Raw genomic sequence first — 17,769 nt, 5'->3', positions numbered from 1 at the left:
CCCTCCCTACCCGTAGAGAGAGGAAAAAACGCCGCACGGCGGCGCTACCCAATCAGTTCTCTTCGCAGAAGGTCGGTAGGTGGGGATTTAATCGTGACGGGGCTCGCAAGCGCGCGGCGCTGTCTTGCCAGCGAGACCCAAAGCAAGATCGGTCCCTGCCGCCACCAAGGGGCATTCTGGGAAGGTCCTCCAGCTCCCCAGCGGGGAGAGCAGGCGTGAGGCGCATGCGCAAACGCTATGACCATTTCTCTCAGAAAAAAGAGCAGGCGCAAACGGGAGCATTACGTAATCCCGAATTAGAGATTTAGTTGAATCGTTTGGGGAAGCGGGCGCTAGTCAGAGAGAGAGAGAGATTTATGGACTAGTAACAGAGTTCTTGCTCCGTCATGGTGTTGGCTGCGCAGGTGACTTTATTTTTAAAAGTTGCATTGTAGGCTGTTGATGCACGTGGAGGCCTCTTGAAGGATTTGACAGTCCTCCCCTCCCACCCTGCTCAATAACAACAACATATCTGGTTTTGGCTCCGTGGCCGTTAACCGTGAGAAACGGGCTCACGCGAGACAGTTCACGTGACCGGGACACGTCACGCGCGTCCATTCGGAAACAAGCCCCCCTGAGGCGGGTGGCTCACCCACAGATTGTTGTGGGACTCCAGCTGCCATCAGCCCCCAGCATAGGAGCCAACTCCTAGGGGCCGAGATCCCTTCGCCCCCGCCACCAACATATTTGAGACGGCTGTCCCCCTCCCCAGGTGATAAATAAAGGTAAAGGGACCCCTGACCATTGGGTCCAGTCGTGGCCGACTCTGGGGTTGCGGCGCTCATCTCGCTTTATTGGCTGAGGGAGCCGGCGTACAGCGTGGCTAGCATGACTAAGCCGCTTCTGGCGAACCAGAGCAGCGCACAGAAAAGCCGTTTACCTTCCCGCCAGAGTGGTACCTATTTATCTCCTTGCACTTTGACGTGCTTTCGAACTGCTAGGTTGGCAGGAGCAGGGACTGAGCAATGGGAGCTCACCCCGTCAAGGGGATTTGAACCGCCGACCTTCTGATCGGCAAGTCCTATGCTCTGTGGTTTAACCCACAGCGCCACCCGCGTCTAGATGATAAATATTGCCATTCAAATACAGTAGTGTGCGGGTGACCAGGTTTATTATGTGGGGCTGGGCTTACCTCCCCCCCTCATTTTATTAAAGTTGGCACCCCAGGCAGCCTCCACTGCGGTCACAGGTAATGGGAGTTTTAGTCCAAGGGCATCTGGTACCCACCCACCCACAGGTATAGGATTGCAACCTTAAGAGGCTGCATGTCAAAACGTTCAGCTTCCGGGTTGCTGTATTCTGAAGAGCAAAGAAGAGCACACGTTTGCCAACTTTTACTTTTAACTATGGATCACTATATGATGAAAAAGAGGATGTGTTCTGGAAAAAGAGGGTGTATGGCAACCCTGCATGATCTGTCCCTTAACTGGAATGGTGGGAGCACCCCAATGGCAAAGTGCATGATTTGCATGCGGAAGGTCCCTGGCACCAGAACTTTAAAAGATCAGGTATATATTTTTATTTATTACATTTTTATACCGCCCTTCATCGGTAGATCTCACGGTAGTTCACAGCATAAAAATACAGCAGGTGAGGTGACATATCTGCCCAGGTTTCTAGACTGAGAGCCAAAACTTGCCCTGGCAAAGACGTAACCCATGGGTAGGTAAACTAAGGCCCAGGGGCCGGATCCGGCCCAATCGCCTTCTAAATCCGCCCCGCGGACGGTCCAGGAATCGGTGTGTTTTTACATGAGTAGAATGTGTGCTTTTATCTAAAATGCATCTCTGGGTTATTTGTGGGGCATAGAAATTCATTTGTTTTTTCTCTCCAAAATATAGTCTAGCCTCCCACAAGGTCTGAAGAAGAGTTTGGATTTGATATCCCACTTTTATCACTACCTGAAGGAGTCTCAAAGCGGCTAACATTCTCCTTTCCCTTCCTCCCTCACAACAAACACTCTGTGAGGTGAGTGGGGCTGAGAGACTTCAGAGAAGTGTGACTAGCCCAAGGTCACCCAGCAGCTGCATGTGGAGGAGCGGAGACGTGAACCCTGTTCCCCAGATTACGAGTCTACTGCTCTTAACCACTACACCATACACCGGCCCCCTGCTGAAAAAGTTTGCTGACCCCTGACATAACCCATGCCTACCATAGATATATGTAATCAGGGTGTGAGGACTTCATTTCTCACGCTGGCGGCTGAGGAAGCCAGATTAGCATTGCCGCCTGCATGCAGCTGTACAGGATAAGATGGTGAGATTCTGATTGGTGCAAGGTCATCCAAGGAACTTCACAGCTGAGCTAAAGGATCCAAACCTGCATTTGCAAAACCTAATGCCCTCTGGTAGCCAATAAACCCTTGGGAGACCTTGCTTACAAGCTCGCAGTGCCCTCTGTTTCTCCATCCCTTGTCATCACAGAGCCCTCTGCCCCCTGCCCCTGTCCCAGCCTTACAACCTGGGCCTGCCTTTGCACACATACTTCTGCACAGAGTCCACATGATCTGAGCCACCTCCTGCCACTGTGTTCCCAACTCCACTGGCTGTGGATTCCCACTGGATTTCTATTTGCTTTCTTATCCTAGGTCACTCAGTTTTTGCTACTTTGCTAGTAGTCTTGTGCTGAGCTGCCCTCCTTGCCCTCAGGCTTGAGTGCTCCTTCTCTCCTGCTCTTCTGTGCTCTGCTGGGGTTCATTTTGTCTTGCAGGGGCTGCTTGAGTTTGGAGTCCCCTTGCTCTGGTCTGGCTTGACTGCACTTCCCCTCCTTCTGGGTGATGTGATCCTGCAGCAGGGGCTGCTCCTGTGAGGCTCTGCAACAAGAGTGCTGCAGGGTGACTCCTAGTGGCGTGAGACTGTATTCCCCATCTCTCACTTTCCCCAGCCCTGCAGCAGAGGGTGCAGGCAGGGAGCCAGGAGTGAAGGTTGTGAGAAGTGATTTCCAGGTGTTGGCATGGCAAGCCATCGTAGTTCTCCGTCTCCACCAGGAGAGAAGAGACGGAGCATGTCCACACATCTGCTTGGGGCCTGCAAGTGTTCAGCATCCATTGCTGAAGCCTGGGTGACTGCTTGGGAATGAAGCTTGGGAAGGAAATGTCAGCAATAGCAGTGTTTGTACCTGTGATGAAGAAACAAACTTGAAGAGAAGAAGAAGAGTTTGGATTTTATATCCTGCTTTATCACTACCCGAAGGAGCCTCAAAGTGGCTAACAATCTCCTTTCCCTTCCTCCCCCACAACAAACACTCTGTGAGGTGAGTGGGGCTGAGAGACTTCAAAGAAGTGTGACTGGCCCAAGGTCACCCAGCAGCTGCATGTGGAGGAGCGGGGAAGCAAACCCGGTTCACCAGATTACGAGTCTACTGCTCTTAACCACTACAGCACACTGGCTCTCAAAAGCTGGTGTTTTTTTCACCAAGTGCCCAGTGTCCATGCCCTTTCACAATAGTGCCCCCTCCTGGCGCTCAAAGTCCCCATAAGAAGTGTGTGTGGCACAGTTCCATGCCATGAGAGGTATCATGTGATTTGTGGCTGGTGCATTTGGGTTGATATCTTGCCAGTGCTATCTGTTGATTGGCCATGGGGATCTGCTGCATATGGAGAGAAATCTCATGCCAGCATGGGTGTGACTAGCAAGTGGGATGGCCCCCCAATTTTCTCACAACGGCCCTAGTCTATTGTTTCCTATGAAGTGGGGCCCTGTGCATCATGTCTTTTGATGGTATAGAACACTGGTCTTCAACTGGTGCTTTGGGGCCCACAAGTGGGTCATGACCTGATTCAATGTGGGTCACAACAGGAGCACTATCAACATCCAGCTATATGGTTAAATGTTAAGAAATGGGTCTCCAAATACATGTTTGGGTTAAAATGGGTTGTGGGTCTGAAAAGATTGAAGATGCTTAGTGCATCTTCTATATATGTGATCTGAAGAGGGTTTGGATGTGGTAGATTGCAGGCTTCTTCCCAGTATGTCCTGCCCCCATCCCAGGTCATCCCTTTTCTGGGATGTGGCAGGTGTGGCTCTTATGCACCAGCCTGTCTGTGCACAGGTGGATGGACTTCTGTTGATGGCAGAGGGGGATTTCTGAATGAGCTCCCCTGTGGGACCTGTGGCACCATGTCCTAAACTCCTTCAGCCCAGCCGATAGGGAGTTTGGATTGCACCAAAACTGAAAATGACATTAAATGGCAAACTATGGAGTGATTTTTGAGAAGACTTCTCATTTAATAAGTCTGTCTAATCTCAGGAGATAGCAGGTTTCTATTTTGCTTTGCACTTTTTTTTTGGGGGGGGGGTGTTTCAGAATCTGTGGTGTCACTGGATAAATTGTATAGCTTTTCATGGATGTTAATAACTGCTGCTCAGTAGTGCTGGATACATATAGCTGTGAAGCCTTGAGGACAAAAGCACACTCTTATTATTAACAAGCATGAATAATAGCTGTGAAGAAAAAGCTTTCATGTGTTTAGAACAACAAGGAAACAGGATGTGAAATAATTATCTATGATTTATGTTATATTTATAAACTTGTGGAGGGGGGATGAGATTGTGTTAACTCCTCTGGAGACATCAGTCTCCCAACAAGAATGCAGATTGTCATTCAGGCACTAATCTGTGTCATGTTATTTGTACTGATTGTGCTGTCTCCTTGGGAATAGATGTCCTTGCCCTTCACGCCTTACATAAAATTGTTGTCCACTCAAAACACTTAAGATAAGGAGAATTATAACTGAGCAACCCTATATTCCAATGACAGAGTGTGAGTGTGACAAAGTGAGGCGTGAGGACATATGCACCCATATCCTATGTCCACTCAGCCCAGGAAGGAAGGGGGAAACACAGTGTCCTGAAAATCTCAAAACACAAGAATGTATTATTTGGTTTCTTGGTTTATTTGTTTTATCATTACATTTATATCCCACCCATAGCTGTCAACTTTTCCCTTTTTTAAAGGGAAACTCCCTTATTCCGAATAGGATTCCTCGCAAGAAAAGGGAAAAGTTGGCAGCTATGATTCCACCTTTCACCCAAAGAGCTCAAAGTGGCGTACATGGTTCTCCGTCTTCCTGTTTTATCCTCACAACCCTGAGAGGTATGTTAGGCTAAGAGACTGTGACTGGTCCAGGCTGCATGTTTGAGTGAGGATTTGAATGCTAGCATCTCCCAAGTCTCAATGCTACACCACACTGGCAACACACCACAAATGGCAATCATGTGTCTGGCATCCATGGAAGCAAATTAAAGGTGTACGACGCAAAGGAAAAACGAGAGTGGCAGGAAGTGCAAAAGGGAAGAGGAAAGGTGTGTGACATAGCATTAATTTTCCTAATGATAAAATAATTCTAAGTATTAAAGTTGTGTTAATTAGCTTAATCTCAGTGTAATCTGAAAATCTCACAGTCAAATATACCAATCCTAGATAAAGTTGAGACAATGAAAATAAAATGTCTGTGTATGCTACACACTGGAAAATTTTCTGACTCCACTGGGATAAAAGAAACACTCAGTACTTTGCTAGTTGGATATATATCCTTATTTTATTGTGGTCTCTTGTTCAGTGAAATTTCTTATGTGATTTTCACACTGTAGAATCCTGAACCTCTGTTGCAGAAATGCTGCCACAAGATGGCAGTACATCACACCATTAATAAGATATTTTGTATGGGTTTCTCTCTTACAAACCTGTCAACTGTGAATGACAAACATATTTAAAATTTAGCGAGAGCGTAGGTTTGTGGGTCATAAAATTTTCTTGGCATGGTTTGGACCAACTCATGTGCCAAAACAGTGTCACAAAATATGATACTACTCCACTGAAAGAGGGTTGTTCTTGTTTGCAGTCAGAGATGCTACGTGTTTAGTAATGGGCTGTAATCAATGTAAGCCAGTTAATGAAACTATTTAGCCAAATTCTGCATTTAAAAGCCAAGGGAAAAACCTAGCCAAAGATTTCAGCAGGCATCAAAAATAGTACACAGTGCACATCTGTGTATTATATCAGGGCTATTTATTTAAATTCTACCATATCCTTTAGCTGCTTCCTTTCTGGAATGTCTCTGTGCATTGTTACAGATATAAAGCCTGCTATATTGTTTCACACCGGGGCCACCATTTGAATGAAAAGCTATGCAGGGTAACTATATATATATATATATATATATATATATATATATATATATGAGGCAAATCAAGTGATAACTAGCATGACTTCATTTTCCATTGAATGGCAATGTTATTTGGGATGGAGGGGAGACACAAGAGGGTTGGTTAGTGCAGATTCATACAACTTCTTTCACACAACCACAAAATGGCCACTGAGGGAGGGGAATTCTACTTAAGGGGTTAAATATACAACTGAATACCCCACAGACTTTGGATGCAAAGATGTATTTAAGGTTGTGTATAATTCCCCTTGATGACTGCTTAGTGTGTGTGTTTATGTTGGAGGCGAGGTTTGAATTAAGGAATCTCATTGCCCCCAGACAGCATGCTGAACCATTTCTACCAGTAGTCAGATTGTAGCAGTGTCAGGTTGCTACATCACTTTCTCTGGAGCTCTTGTTAGATTAATTGTAAAACAGGAAGTGGAACTCAGATCAGTCATGAAAAAACTTTAAATGAGTTTGGTCCTATTTTCTGATTAATTGTCATGGATATAAGTGAAACTCTAAACTACCGTGTAGCTTCTTATTTACATTTCCCCAAGATAACCTTTGTTTGGCTGATGTGAAAAGAAAGCTTTTCTTTTTGAAAAAATGCCAAGGAGGATGTTGCAATAAAGCAAATAATGTTTCCCGCTTATGTCAATATCTCTGGATCTTATTGTGTCAGATGGGAACATTTTGGATTATCTTCTTGCATGAAGAACATGGCCCTATGGCATGGGTAGGCAAACTAAGGCCTGGGGGTCGGATCCGGCCCAATCGCCTTCTAAATTCAACCCGAAGATGGTCTGGGAATCAGTGTGTTTTTACATGAGTAGAATGTGTCCTTTTATTTAAAATGCATCTCTGGGTTATTTGTGGAGCACAGGAATTTGTTCACACACCCCCAATATAGTCCGACCCCCCACAAGGTCTGAGGGACAGTGGACCGGCCCCCTGCTGAAAAAGTTTGCTGACCCCTGCCAGAAGCATGCCAGTTAATTGCTCACTGAGATCAAAGTCCAACAACAATCAGTTTATCATGTTTCCTGAGAATATTGTTTATTAATTTAAATGAGAGCTGCTGGAAGGTTATCCAAAGAAAATAAACTGCTCCCACTAGTTTGAATGCAGACTAATAGTGTATTCCTATACATATCTACTCAGAAGTTAGACCCAATGAGTTCAATGGGACTTACTCCCAGATACAGCGGTATGGGATTGCAGCCTAAGGGCCCTTCCAGACAGCATTTTTATCGCTTATGATACTGGACAGTGCCAGTAAGCTACAGTAAATTACAGATTATGAGGGGCCCCTAAGTAAAACAATTTTCTAAATCAATTTTTACATAATTGCTTAAAAATAAAGGATACAAGGAAAACAGACTTTAAACCAGACATGATCATTCTGAGATGATAAAAATATACTTAATGGCTACACAATTGTTACATTGTGGTCATATATCTGCAAAGAAATAACTATAATTTGTATCAACATTTCATTAGGCCTATCCATAAGCTTCCAAACATCACTGGTGGCAAGTGAGACCCAGTTCAGGTCGAGTGCAGACTGCACAGTGTTTGTTGCAAAATATATGTTTTAGCTAGATGATTAGTTTTTAGTTACATCCTTGCCTACATACCAATATATTTGTATTTGCATAGAAAACATTTTTCCTATTTTCATTGTCCTTTCTGCTATACTTTTTTTTTTTACCAAACCAGCACTGTTTGACCAAACCAGCACTGATGAAACAGCAGGCTATGTGATATTCAACATGTCTGGATTTCTTGGCTCAGTTCTTTAATAAGATGTAACAAAGTTCTGCACAACACATTTATACAGTAGAGTGATGTGACCAGAATGCTGTTAAATAACTTTGGAGAGCAAGTATTAGAAATGTTTGACATATTCTGTCCCTTCTTTTGGCAAAGCAAGTTTGTTCTTCTAGAGAAGTGAACATTTCCTACCTGGAGTTCATGTTGCAGTTTACTCATTGCAATTAAAGGATGTAGTTTGACGTATGTAATGACGCCTGTTCAGTTACCCCAAAGATATCAATATACACAACATAATTTGTCTCTAGGAAGAGAGCAAACAATACTCAAGTTCTTATCTAATACTGCTACAACTGAAAAGCTATTGCAGCTGCTTTTTTTAGAAACCGTAACTCGCAGGGGGGAAAGTAATGAACCATTGGGAAAATAAATATAACAACACCAGAATTCAAATATCCTCAGTCACACATGAGGAAATTGTTGGGCTACTAAAAGAGAAACCGAGTTAGTGATTGTTCCATGATGCTTAAGGCTAGAACTCTCAAAGGAGGTAGTGATTTTATGTAATGATATATTTGTCTATATCAGGCTTCCACCATCTAGTGCCTTTCAGGTGTTTCAAGACTAAAACTCTAACCAACCTTGACCATTGGCCATTATGGCTGGAGAAGATGGGAGTCCTGGATCCAAACATCTGAAGGACACTGGGTTGAGTAAGGCTGATCTGTATAGCAAAAAATGTATGGGAAAACTTTGCTAGCTGCAGAGTTTGGTAGCATAAAGTATGGTCCCATCTACTCACCATCAGCAGGCGAGATTTGTTTCCATGGAAGCAAAGTTATTTCCCTGCACTCAATCAGACATAGAACAGCAGCTCTTGCAGTCAAAATAGCTTTGCAGACAAATAAATGAACTTTGTTAATTTTGCCGAAATAACCATTTAGACATTTCACCAGAATAAATTCTCAGCCGCATGAGGCCTAAGATGCTACCTAAGATGATCTTATTTTTATATGCATTATTTTTTATGTTTGCTGCTCACGGTGGGCTATGTTCAGAGAGGCAGAATACAAATGATTTTATAAAATAAAAAGCAACAAAGAAGAAAATTCTGTCTTTATAGGCTTATAGGAAGCATAGAGCCTCATGACTTACTAAGTAAGGGGAGAAAATCCATTTTAAGACTTGCAAAGTCTAATTAAAGATTGGCATTGGATGGGAGAATGCTTTTCGTTACACTCTTGTGGTGAAGAAAACTAGAAGACAAATGTGAATTGTGTGTGTGTGTGTGTGTGTGTAATATCCATGAAACACAGCCTCAATGAAAGCAGAAGTCCATGAAAAATAGGGCATTGCTCCACTGAATCATCTCTTCTAACCTAAGCCATCCACAATGTGCTAATTAGAATAGATGAGGTAATCAGCACTCCACCCAATCAAAGTAAACAACAAAAAAATGGCTGGAAGGGGGAAATTAATCAAAGTGGGTATCATGCATTTCAGCAGTCTACTTTGAAAAGTCTTGGTTAAACTAAGCTTTGAAAGGCTGCATTTGTAAAGGGGTAAAAGAAACCAGTTATTTACAGTTATTGCACATGACCATTGAACTTTCACAAACAAGAATAAATGCAAGGAGTTCTACCTCATAGCACAATTCAAACCACATATTCAGAAGTAAGTCTGACTACATTTCATGGGACTTTCTCCCAGGAGTTCAGACTACAGCTTCAGTGATGAAAATTAAACATGTTTGAAAAGATTGGTCCATTAATATGTCCAATTGTCCTTCGGATCAGAATTATGGCTTCAGAGCTATGGGAATATGCCTAGATATTCCCAGTAGAAAATTCATTGTTCAGCCCCATTACCTTCTTAGAACTGTCAAGCATAATCTGAGAATCTTTAGGAAGCTGACAGACTTGCCTTTTGAGGCTGACATGGAAGGCTTTTCCTATATGAAGATACCTTTTCTTTAAGGGGAAGGGCAACAGATCAGAAGGTCCTAGGTAGGACTGGGAGAAAATCTGTCTAAAATCCTGGAGAGCTGTTGCCAGTCAGAGGGCCACCAACCAGCTCCTTTAGCTGTAATCCTATACACCAGGGGTAGGGAACCTGTGGTTTTCTGAATATTGTTGGACTTCCAATTTCCATCAGTCTCTGCCAGCATAACCAATAGTCAGAGATAAGAGGAGCTGTAGCCCAACAAAATCCACAGAGCCATGGTTTAGCACATTCGCCAGAGAACAAGCCCCATTGAACTAAATGGGATATACTTATGCATAGATATGTTTAGGATCATGCTGTTAGTGACTGTTTTTAAGCAATGGGGAGGGGAGGTGGTGTATGTTTTGGTTAAAACGGATGGGAGCAGGGCTGAGGAGAGCTGGAGGATTTAATTATCTACCTTTCTCCCACAATTATAACTGTTTATTGTTTGCAAGTGTATGTAACCACTGGGCACCTTTGAATATCTAAATAACTTGTGCACCAACATTGAGATGTCAATGATCTTGTGTATCAGTTTTCTCTTATTATTGCCATTTTTGTAGGTGCAGTGAGTCCTATTGATAGTACTACTGGTGGCAGTGCCACTGGATGGAGGGAGGAGAGGCAGACAGGCAGGACCTACTAGACAGCCTGGGACTCAGTAGCTGCCCAAATATGATGCCAGGCCAGCTAAAATGAAGGCTGAAGTTTCAGAATAGCAAACCTGATCAAAGATTCCCAGAGGAGGAGCCATAAAAGCTTCAGCTGAGCAGACAGCAATTCCTGTCATCTTAAACACCCCCTGGAATACAAAGACCTTAGTCACCATCCTAAAGGTTGCAAATGACCAGTTGTTGTTCTGCCATCATACATCATATCCTTCCTGGATACCCGGTTTGTTATCCATTTCAGAGCTGGTTCAGGATGAAGGTTAAACTTGACAAAACTGTGCAGCATACATTTCCTGCGTTTTCCCTCTTGACCAAGGCAGAGGAAAACCCTAGCATTAATACTGCTACTTCAGCTTGTCCAACTGAAGCTCTGTTTTGAAGCTAATGCTCTCATTGGTCAACATGAGGGCAGTATCTGGGATGTGTCGAGTCACCTTGCTCCCTGCTTTTCATTAAAACAGCATTTCAGCAAAGCATTTTTGTGTACAGCTGTGTGAGTGAAGACCCAATTATTGTAGACCAGACTTCCACAACCTGTTGCCTTCTAGATATTTTGGACTACAACTCCCGCTGGGTATGATGGGACTTGTAGTCCAAAATGTCTACAAGACAACAGGCTGCTACTACCAATGGTTGCACTTTTCTTTCAAAGACTAAGTGTTGTGTCCTCACTCCCATGTTGAGGAACACTAGGCCATTAACACCCAAAGTGTGGTTAATGGATCTAAATCTTCTCTTAAAATTAATGCATCTAATTGTTTCAGACCATACTTTTATGTTTAAAAATTATACTGAAAACAGAAAATTCCAGAATTACATTGTTTTTATTTACACAGATCACCATTTACATGTATATCATTAAATATGAACAGCACAGATAACAATGACACAGAAGCCAGAGGAAAATGTTTCTAATAGTATTTTTTTAATAACCTGAGTGGACACCACTCAGCTTAAAACATAGCTTAGGACTTTAGAAAACTGGTTTAATGTAAACAATGTACATTCAGTTCTTAATGGGATATTTTTCACTTTTTAAACCGAATTTGTTGGGTTATCTGCAGCACTAGAGAATAAACAATGCAGTAATTTAAAAAGCAAGAGCTTACATACCCCCACCCCTACATTTGATATTTGTGCTGGTTTGAAAATTGTGCTGCTTCAGGTCCTGCCATTTCATACTCACAAAATAAGCCTGGTAAATGTATAACGATCCATTGGAAATCAGTAGGACAACACTGAAATACTGAATAACAAGGTACTCCAGCTTTAAAAATACGTTACGTAAGATATTTGTGACTACAATTTTGATTTAAATTAAGGACCAATTCAGCTGGTAAGATTCATCTCTGTGCTGAGAGCACACAGTCAGCTTGCCACATAGCACAGTTCTACTTAAGGCCTGGCTTATGTCCCAGCAAACAGACCAATCAATCAATCAATCAATCAATCAATCAATCAATGCTGCTAGCAAAATGGCCTTCAGTGCTTCTTTGAACATGGTGCATAATTTCCTTGGGCTCTCATAGAAAACTATCTTTGACAAAACTGATCCCACTTGTAGGCTGTGATTCAGAGCTTAAGAGGGCTATGGTATGTGTGCACACTCACAAACACAGGCCTATGGTGCTTTTTTGGGTGGGCCCAAGCGACAACAAAGAAATGCCACTCCCTGCCCCCTGCAGCTCATTTGCCCTCAAAATACTGTACTGAACCCAGTGCTAGATTAATAAGCAGTGTTGACATTTTATATAAAATCGCCTGCTCTGTACAGGGGCTGCCTTCACACCCACCTACCCACCCCGCTACTTCTTATAGTGTCTTTGGAATTTCATCATTTGAGGATCCTTTAGTATTCCAGCTTAGTGGTTGCACTGTTGGCCACAAATCACTACGCAACATGGAAGTTTTTCCATTTGTATCCATTGCTGTTAATATCCTTTATTATACAAGAACGTTTAAAATGGGAGTCTTTTCAACAGCAGAACTTGATGGATTCCATCTATTGTGGTTGAGTCTGCAAGCAGCCCCCCTTCCCAATGTATAGCTAAAGTGTCTAGTGGGGACTGGAAGTGTTGTATGTAGGGGATGGATGAACCACAAGCGCACTGGTGGACCACATGCATATTGCTTCAGGTTCACTTCTAATTGAAGGATCTCAAGCAGCAGAGGAAAACCTCTTCCTTGGACTTTGTGGAACGGTTGCCAGTTTAGAGCAGAGAGAAATGGGTAAACATGGGCCAATGGTTTGAGCCGATATAAGGTAGTTTCTTTTTTTATGGACACATCCAAGCACACATGAAGCTCTGTATCACAGCATAGATTCATAGAAGGTTAGAGGGCACTGAAAAAGGATTACATTTTACTTCCAGTTAACAAAGAGAAATATACGGCAGATAGTAGCAAAGTATGGCAGTTCATTGAGTTGTGCTCTTAGAAATGTGCTACAGTAAACAACACCGTTATATAAGCTTAGGATTTGCTTTAGGCAACTTCATTACATGGTAGAATAGAACTGGACAGAGTAAAAGTGGGAGAGGACAAATTCAGTGAAGTCGAGAGCTAAGGCTTTGATGCTACTATTCAGATTTGGCTACAAACACGTTTTTTTGTTTTTTAAATAACTCTTATGGACAAACTACCTCAGCACTTTCATTTTACGGAATACACAACTGCAAAAATAGAAGCATCCTATTTATTTACAATATATATATATACATACACAAATGAAATGTTTCCTACAATACAACACAACTGCATAGATTCTTTTTGTTGCTGCTGCTGTTTAAAAAATCAGACTTAGGGGATATATGTACAGCGTGTGAGTATCAAGGTCCTGCCAGCCCTGTGTTTGACAAAGGCATTCAATGTTATCATCACATTTGATAACAGAAGGCCTTACACTGAGAAACAACGGGCACATTCAGTTTTGTGTTGTTGTTGTTTTAAAAAACCAAAACAAAAGGAAATGCTTTCCTGATGCCAAGCACTCTCAGGAATGCTCACTTCCGAATAAAGAAAGATCCCTGGACAGAGGAGATCTGAGAGGTTTTTAAAAACCCACCTAAGCCAATACATTCTACTGTGATATTGTCCAAAGTTCAGAAAGAAGTTTGTGGAACTGGGGGACCAAGCAAAGGCATATGCAATATCCGTGTCTGTATTTCATCCGGATTGTATTTGGTTTTCAAGCAATAGTGCAACGTCATATGCAATGCAACTGGGAGCAAGTTTTGCTACCCATTGCTTTCCCCCTCCCTTTCTCTCCCCACTCCCAGGGACAAATTATTGTGATGGGGAAACATGACATTCCTGCAACAGACATACTGCTGTATGGGGAGGTATTTGGATCCTCTACAGCAATTGCACATGTACTGTGCTTTATCAGCTAAGGTTGGAAAAGACCTTTATAGCCAGCTATTAAGCCCCTGCTAAATCATTCCAATGGCCCACCTAGTCTAGCATCCTGTTTGCCATTAGAGGCCTTTAGGAGATCGTCCCAGCAGGTAATGAAGGGCACCAGCCCTCTCTTGCCCTTCAATAATTTGCATTCCCTGTCTTGGAACATGGAGCTTCTGCTTTGTAATCCTGGCTAGCAGCTGTTGATAGACTTACGTTCCATGATTTCCCCTCCTAATCCCCTTTTAAAACAATTCAAGTTAATAAAAACAGAGCTCCTAGTCAATATCAACATGCACAAAAGAAGGATAGGGAAGGAGTAAATTGAGGCTGGCATAGAAAACCAAAAAGCTGGAACTGTGACCTAAAAAATCAATTATGCTGTAGCTTTAATTAGAATTTATCATCATCAAGATAGCCTGGGCAATGAATTAATGGCTTGGATGTTGTAGCTTTGCTTGAAATGTGCTACACCACTGGCAAAATTATAGTTATTCCCAAACTGAGGGGAACCAACTATCATTTAATGTTGACAATCTTCCTGTGAATCTCATCTCAAGACCCTGAGACTTACCCCATCCCTAACACCTGGTGTACTTATTATTCTCCATTACTCATCCATTTGGTAATTTATTTGCAAGCGTATCACAACATTATGGTGAATCCCAAGTGTCTCTAGGAATCACCAGGCCATTTTACATCAGCATTTAAGACAAAAACAAAACCTAGTACACAGTTTCATGTGTCAGTTTGAACCCAACAGCAACTTGCTTTTTGTACCATCCTTCAAAATAGTCTAATGGACAAAATGCTGGACTTGAATTGGAGATCTAAGTCCAAATCCTTGCTCAGCCATGGACAATTCATTCCCTTCCCTGGCCTCCACTCTGCAATAGGGAACTCTTAACTGACCTACTTCACAATGTGGTTTTGCAGATGAACAAGATACTATCTATAAAGCACTTTGCAGAAATGATAAATAATATCACATTCTAAAGTCCTACACATTCCGAAAAGAGGCAAAATATTTATAAAAGCAGTTATGAAATAGCACTATGAAATATGTACAGTTTATCATGAGTTTTGGTTTAAAAAATATACAGGTGGGCTGAATATCAGTAGGATAATTGTCCCAGAGCCTGAACTGCATAAAACAAACACTGATTGATCCAAAGGGTGGATAACTGTGATCCAGAAATTTTCATTGCAGAACACCTCAAATGCAATTATAATGATTTTATTTTATTTTTAAAAGAAGAAATACAGGTGTCTATATTGGATAACAGGCACTGCAGTAACTCAGGCTACAACCAAGAGAGCACACACATACACACAGGCATACATGTCATTGTTTTCTTTTCTTTTTTAATGGACCACAGATCCTTCTACTCAATTGAAGGCTAGTCTCTTGAGTTTTAGGAGCAGCTTAACAGGCAGTGTGGGGGTATCTGTGTATGCAGAGAGATCATCCTGTGACCCTTCAGACTGAAGACAGTTACAACTTTCTGTATTCTGTGGTCAATGGCTGGAGAACAAAGTCTTCCCAGTTTCTCTGTCATGTTACATTTAATTGCTTGAGGTGGTTTTCAAACTGTATTTCCTTACAAGGCACTGAGATGGAACTTATGACTTCTTCAGTAGTTCTTTTACTATTTCTCAGCCTTGCTGGTACACTCTCCCTTTAAGCTTTATATTCTTGTGGGGTGGGTGGGTGTGTAGTGTGTAAAAAACTAAACATTTGAATTTACAAATATCACTATGGCACCAAGGAGATTTATCTGTCATACACTTCAATCACCCCTGAACCTGCTTGCTTTCATTTCATTGCCTGAAAGCTTCAATCCAAGAGATACTGTTATCAATGCAATCTAGAAAACGGGGCACAGCTTTTTGGAGAAATACTCAAGAGCTTTTAAATCTACGAAGAGTTTAAGTTTAAAGATGAGACTGGGTCTGAAAAAGTCGAAGGCTGCTGATACAGATTCTAATTCCCATAGATCCTGTCATCAGAACAGAGGCTGAATGAGGTTGGATACAGGTGATCAATTCCTGCACATCTTCGCTTGATATGTGGTAAGATTCTCCTTATCATTTGAAAGGACAACATGCATCATATATGCAAACCGCTAACTTTCCAGTTGGTAAATGGTTGCCTACAATCCACTCTGTTTAAGCAGTGGCTTTTCATCAAACTCTTCTCCCTCGTCAGGCTGAGAGAGATTTCCCTGCCTCCACTGTAAGGTTCATGGGGGGATACAGCCAAGTGAACTTTATAACCCTGTGGAGCCTGGCTGCCTGCTACACTATAGTATACACACCCACCACACAAACTCAAATGCAAACTGGGAAATACACATGCAAGAATTTCTAACACAATACGCAAAAGCTACCAAGGGCTGGCAGTTAAGATGTCTGTCTGTGACCTCCACTGCAATCCTTCATAGTGTTCTGGTGATAGCTGCCTTCACCAATGGCAAATTTCAGAGGGAACAGGGTCTGCTCTGTTCACCTGAAAGCTTGCTGTAGCTCTGCATGTTCACTTTTCAGTGGTCGGCCTGAGGTCCATTTCCTGAAGTTCCATCAGGGCTTTTATTTGTGGCATTGCTTTCAAATGATTGTCAGACCACTTATTTGGCTGAGACAAACACCCGTTCTGAGTCTGTTCATGTTCAGCTTCATAACCATTTGTGATTCAGAAGGGTATCCTGCTTTTAAACTCCTGGGCCAAAGTCTAGGCAAATCTTCCCTTCTTTTCTAGGACATCCTTCCAGACTGAGTGCTCATTAAGAAGCCACCACCTCCGCAGTTCCAGATTGAAATCAACAGTTCTATAATTGGCAGCAATCAACCTTATGAATTTATTCACATCCCCAGGGGGCAACTATCTGAACACAAACTATTTCTTTAAAAATAAACCAAACATGCATACATGGAACTCACAAACTGAGTGTGCAAAAGACAACTTCTGGTAGGGATGATCTGCTAAGGCTTAATAGTGTACAGGCTTTGTTCACGGATACCAAAGACCCTATAGATTACGTACATATGTGACCTAATGGTAGATTATCTATCCACTAAGCACACTGCTGGACAAGAACAATCAGACAGAGGTAAACTTATCTCCAGGAAGTGGACTCTAGTTTGATCAAGGCTGGTTAACTGATTGTAGTTGAAAACAAATTTATATATTAATTTGCAAGTATATAACCTCAATTATTTTAGTGTCAGTTACCATACACAGAACACCAATGGCCAATGGACAAATCTATGAGTATGCAAAATTGTACTGACCACCACCATAAACTTAATACTGATCCAGTAGCTTGTGGGAACATGAAGGATAACATTTAAAATAAGGTAACATAAAATGATTGGGTTGTAGCCAATGCTTGTCCTATTCAGAGTAGACCAACTGAAATCAATGGGCATGACTAACTTGTATCCATTAATTTCAGTGGGACTACTCTTGAGTAATACTTAGTTGGCTGCAACCCACAGTAGAACATTGCATCCTACTGGTATTCCATTGTTTTGAGTTCATGAAGGATACTCACAAAGAGTGGATGGGCATATTACCAAAATGGGACAATAATGATTTTGGTGTGAGTAGCAAAATGGAAATGTATTCTTCTTAATGTCCCATTAACTTCAGTGGCCTTCAGCAGTGTCTCCTGAATGCACCCAGTCATAGATGACGAGGGGAATGCTCACCAGGGAAAACATTACTCCTAATGCCAAAAAGAGAGAGGC

At 42.3% G+C, this 17,769-nt stretch overlaps 1 protein-coding gene and 1 long non-coding RNA gene across 4 annotated transcripts in view; one reads left to right on the top strand and one right to left on the bottom strand.

Moving 5' to 3' along the window:
• LOC308486076 overlaps positions 1-16,962 on the top strand; it is a 21,649-nt gene extending 4,687 nt beyond the window's left edge. Inside the window, exons 1-2 of one of the 2 annotated variants that reach the window (XR_013990921.1) lie at positions 82-751; positions 16,017-16,962. This is a non-coding gene — a long non-coding RNA (uncharacterized lncRNA). Of the gene's footprint in view, positions 1-81; positions 752-16,016 lie in introns of those variants that run through there. The other variant, XR_013990920.1, reaches the window with a different exon arrangement.
• The window catches only part of SLC38A1 (solute carrier family 38 member 1), a 44,372-nt gene continuing 38,129 nt past the window's right edge, over positions 11,527-17,769 (bottom strand). For both annotated transcript variants that reach the window (XM_081022367.1, XM_081022368.1), the window contains one exon: positions 11,527-17,769. In XM_081022367.1, the coding sequence (XP_080878493.1) occupies positions 17,668-17,769 (102 nt within the window). In that variant the 3' untranslated portion in view covers positions 11,527-17,667.

The sequence above is a fragment of the Podarcis pityusensis genome (assembly GCF_964106645.2).
Source record: "Podarcis pityusensis genome assembly, chromosome: 10".
In the NCBI taxonomy this organism is placed as follows: Eukaryota; Metazoa; Chordata; class Lepidosauria; order Squamata; family Lacertidae; genus Podarcis; species Podarcis pityusensis.
The sequence above is the reverse complement of the archived record's forward strand: the minus strand, read 5'-3'. Positions and strand labels throughout refer to the sequence as shown.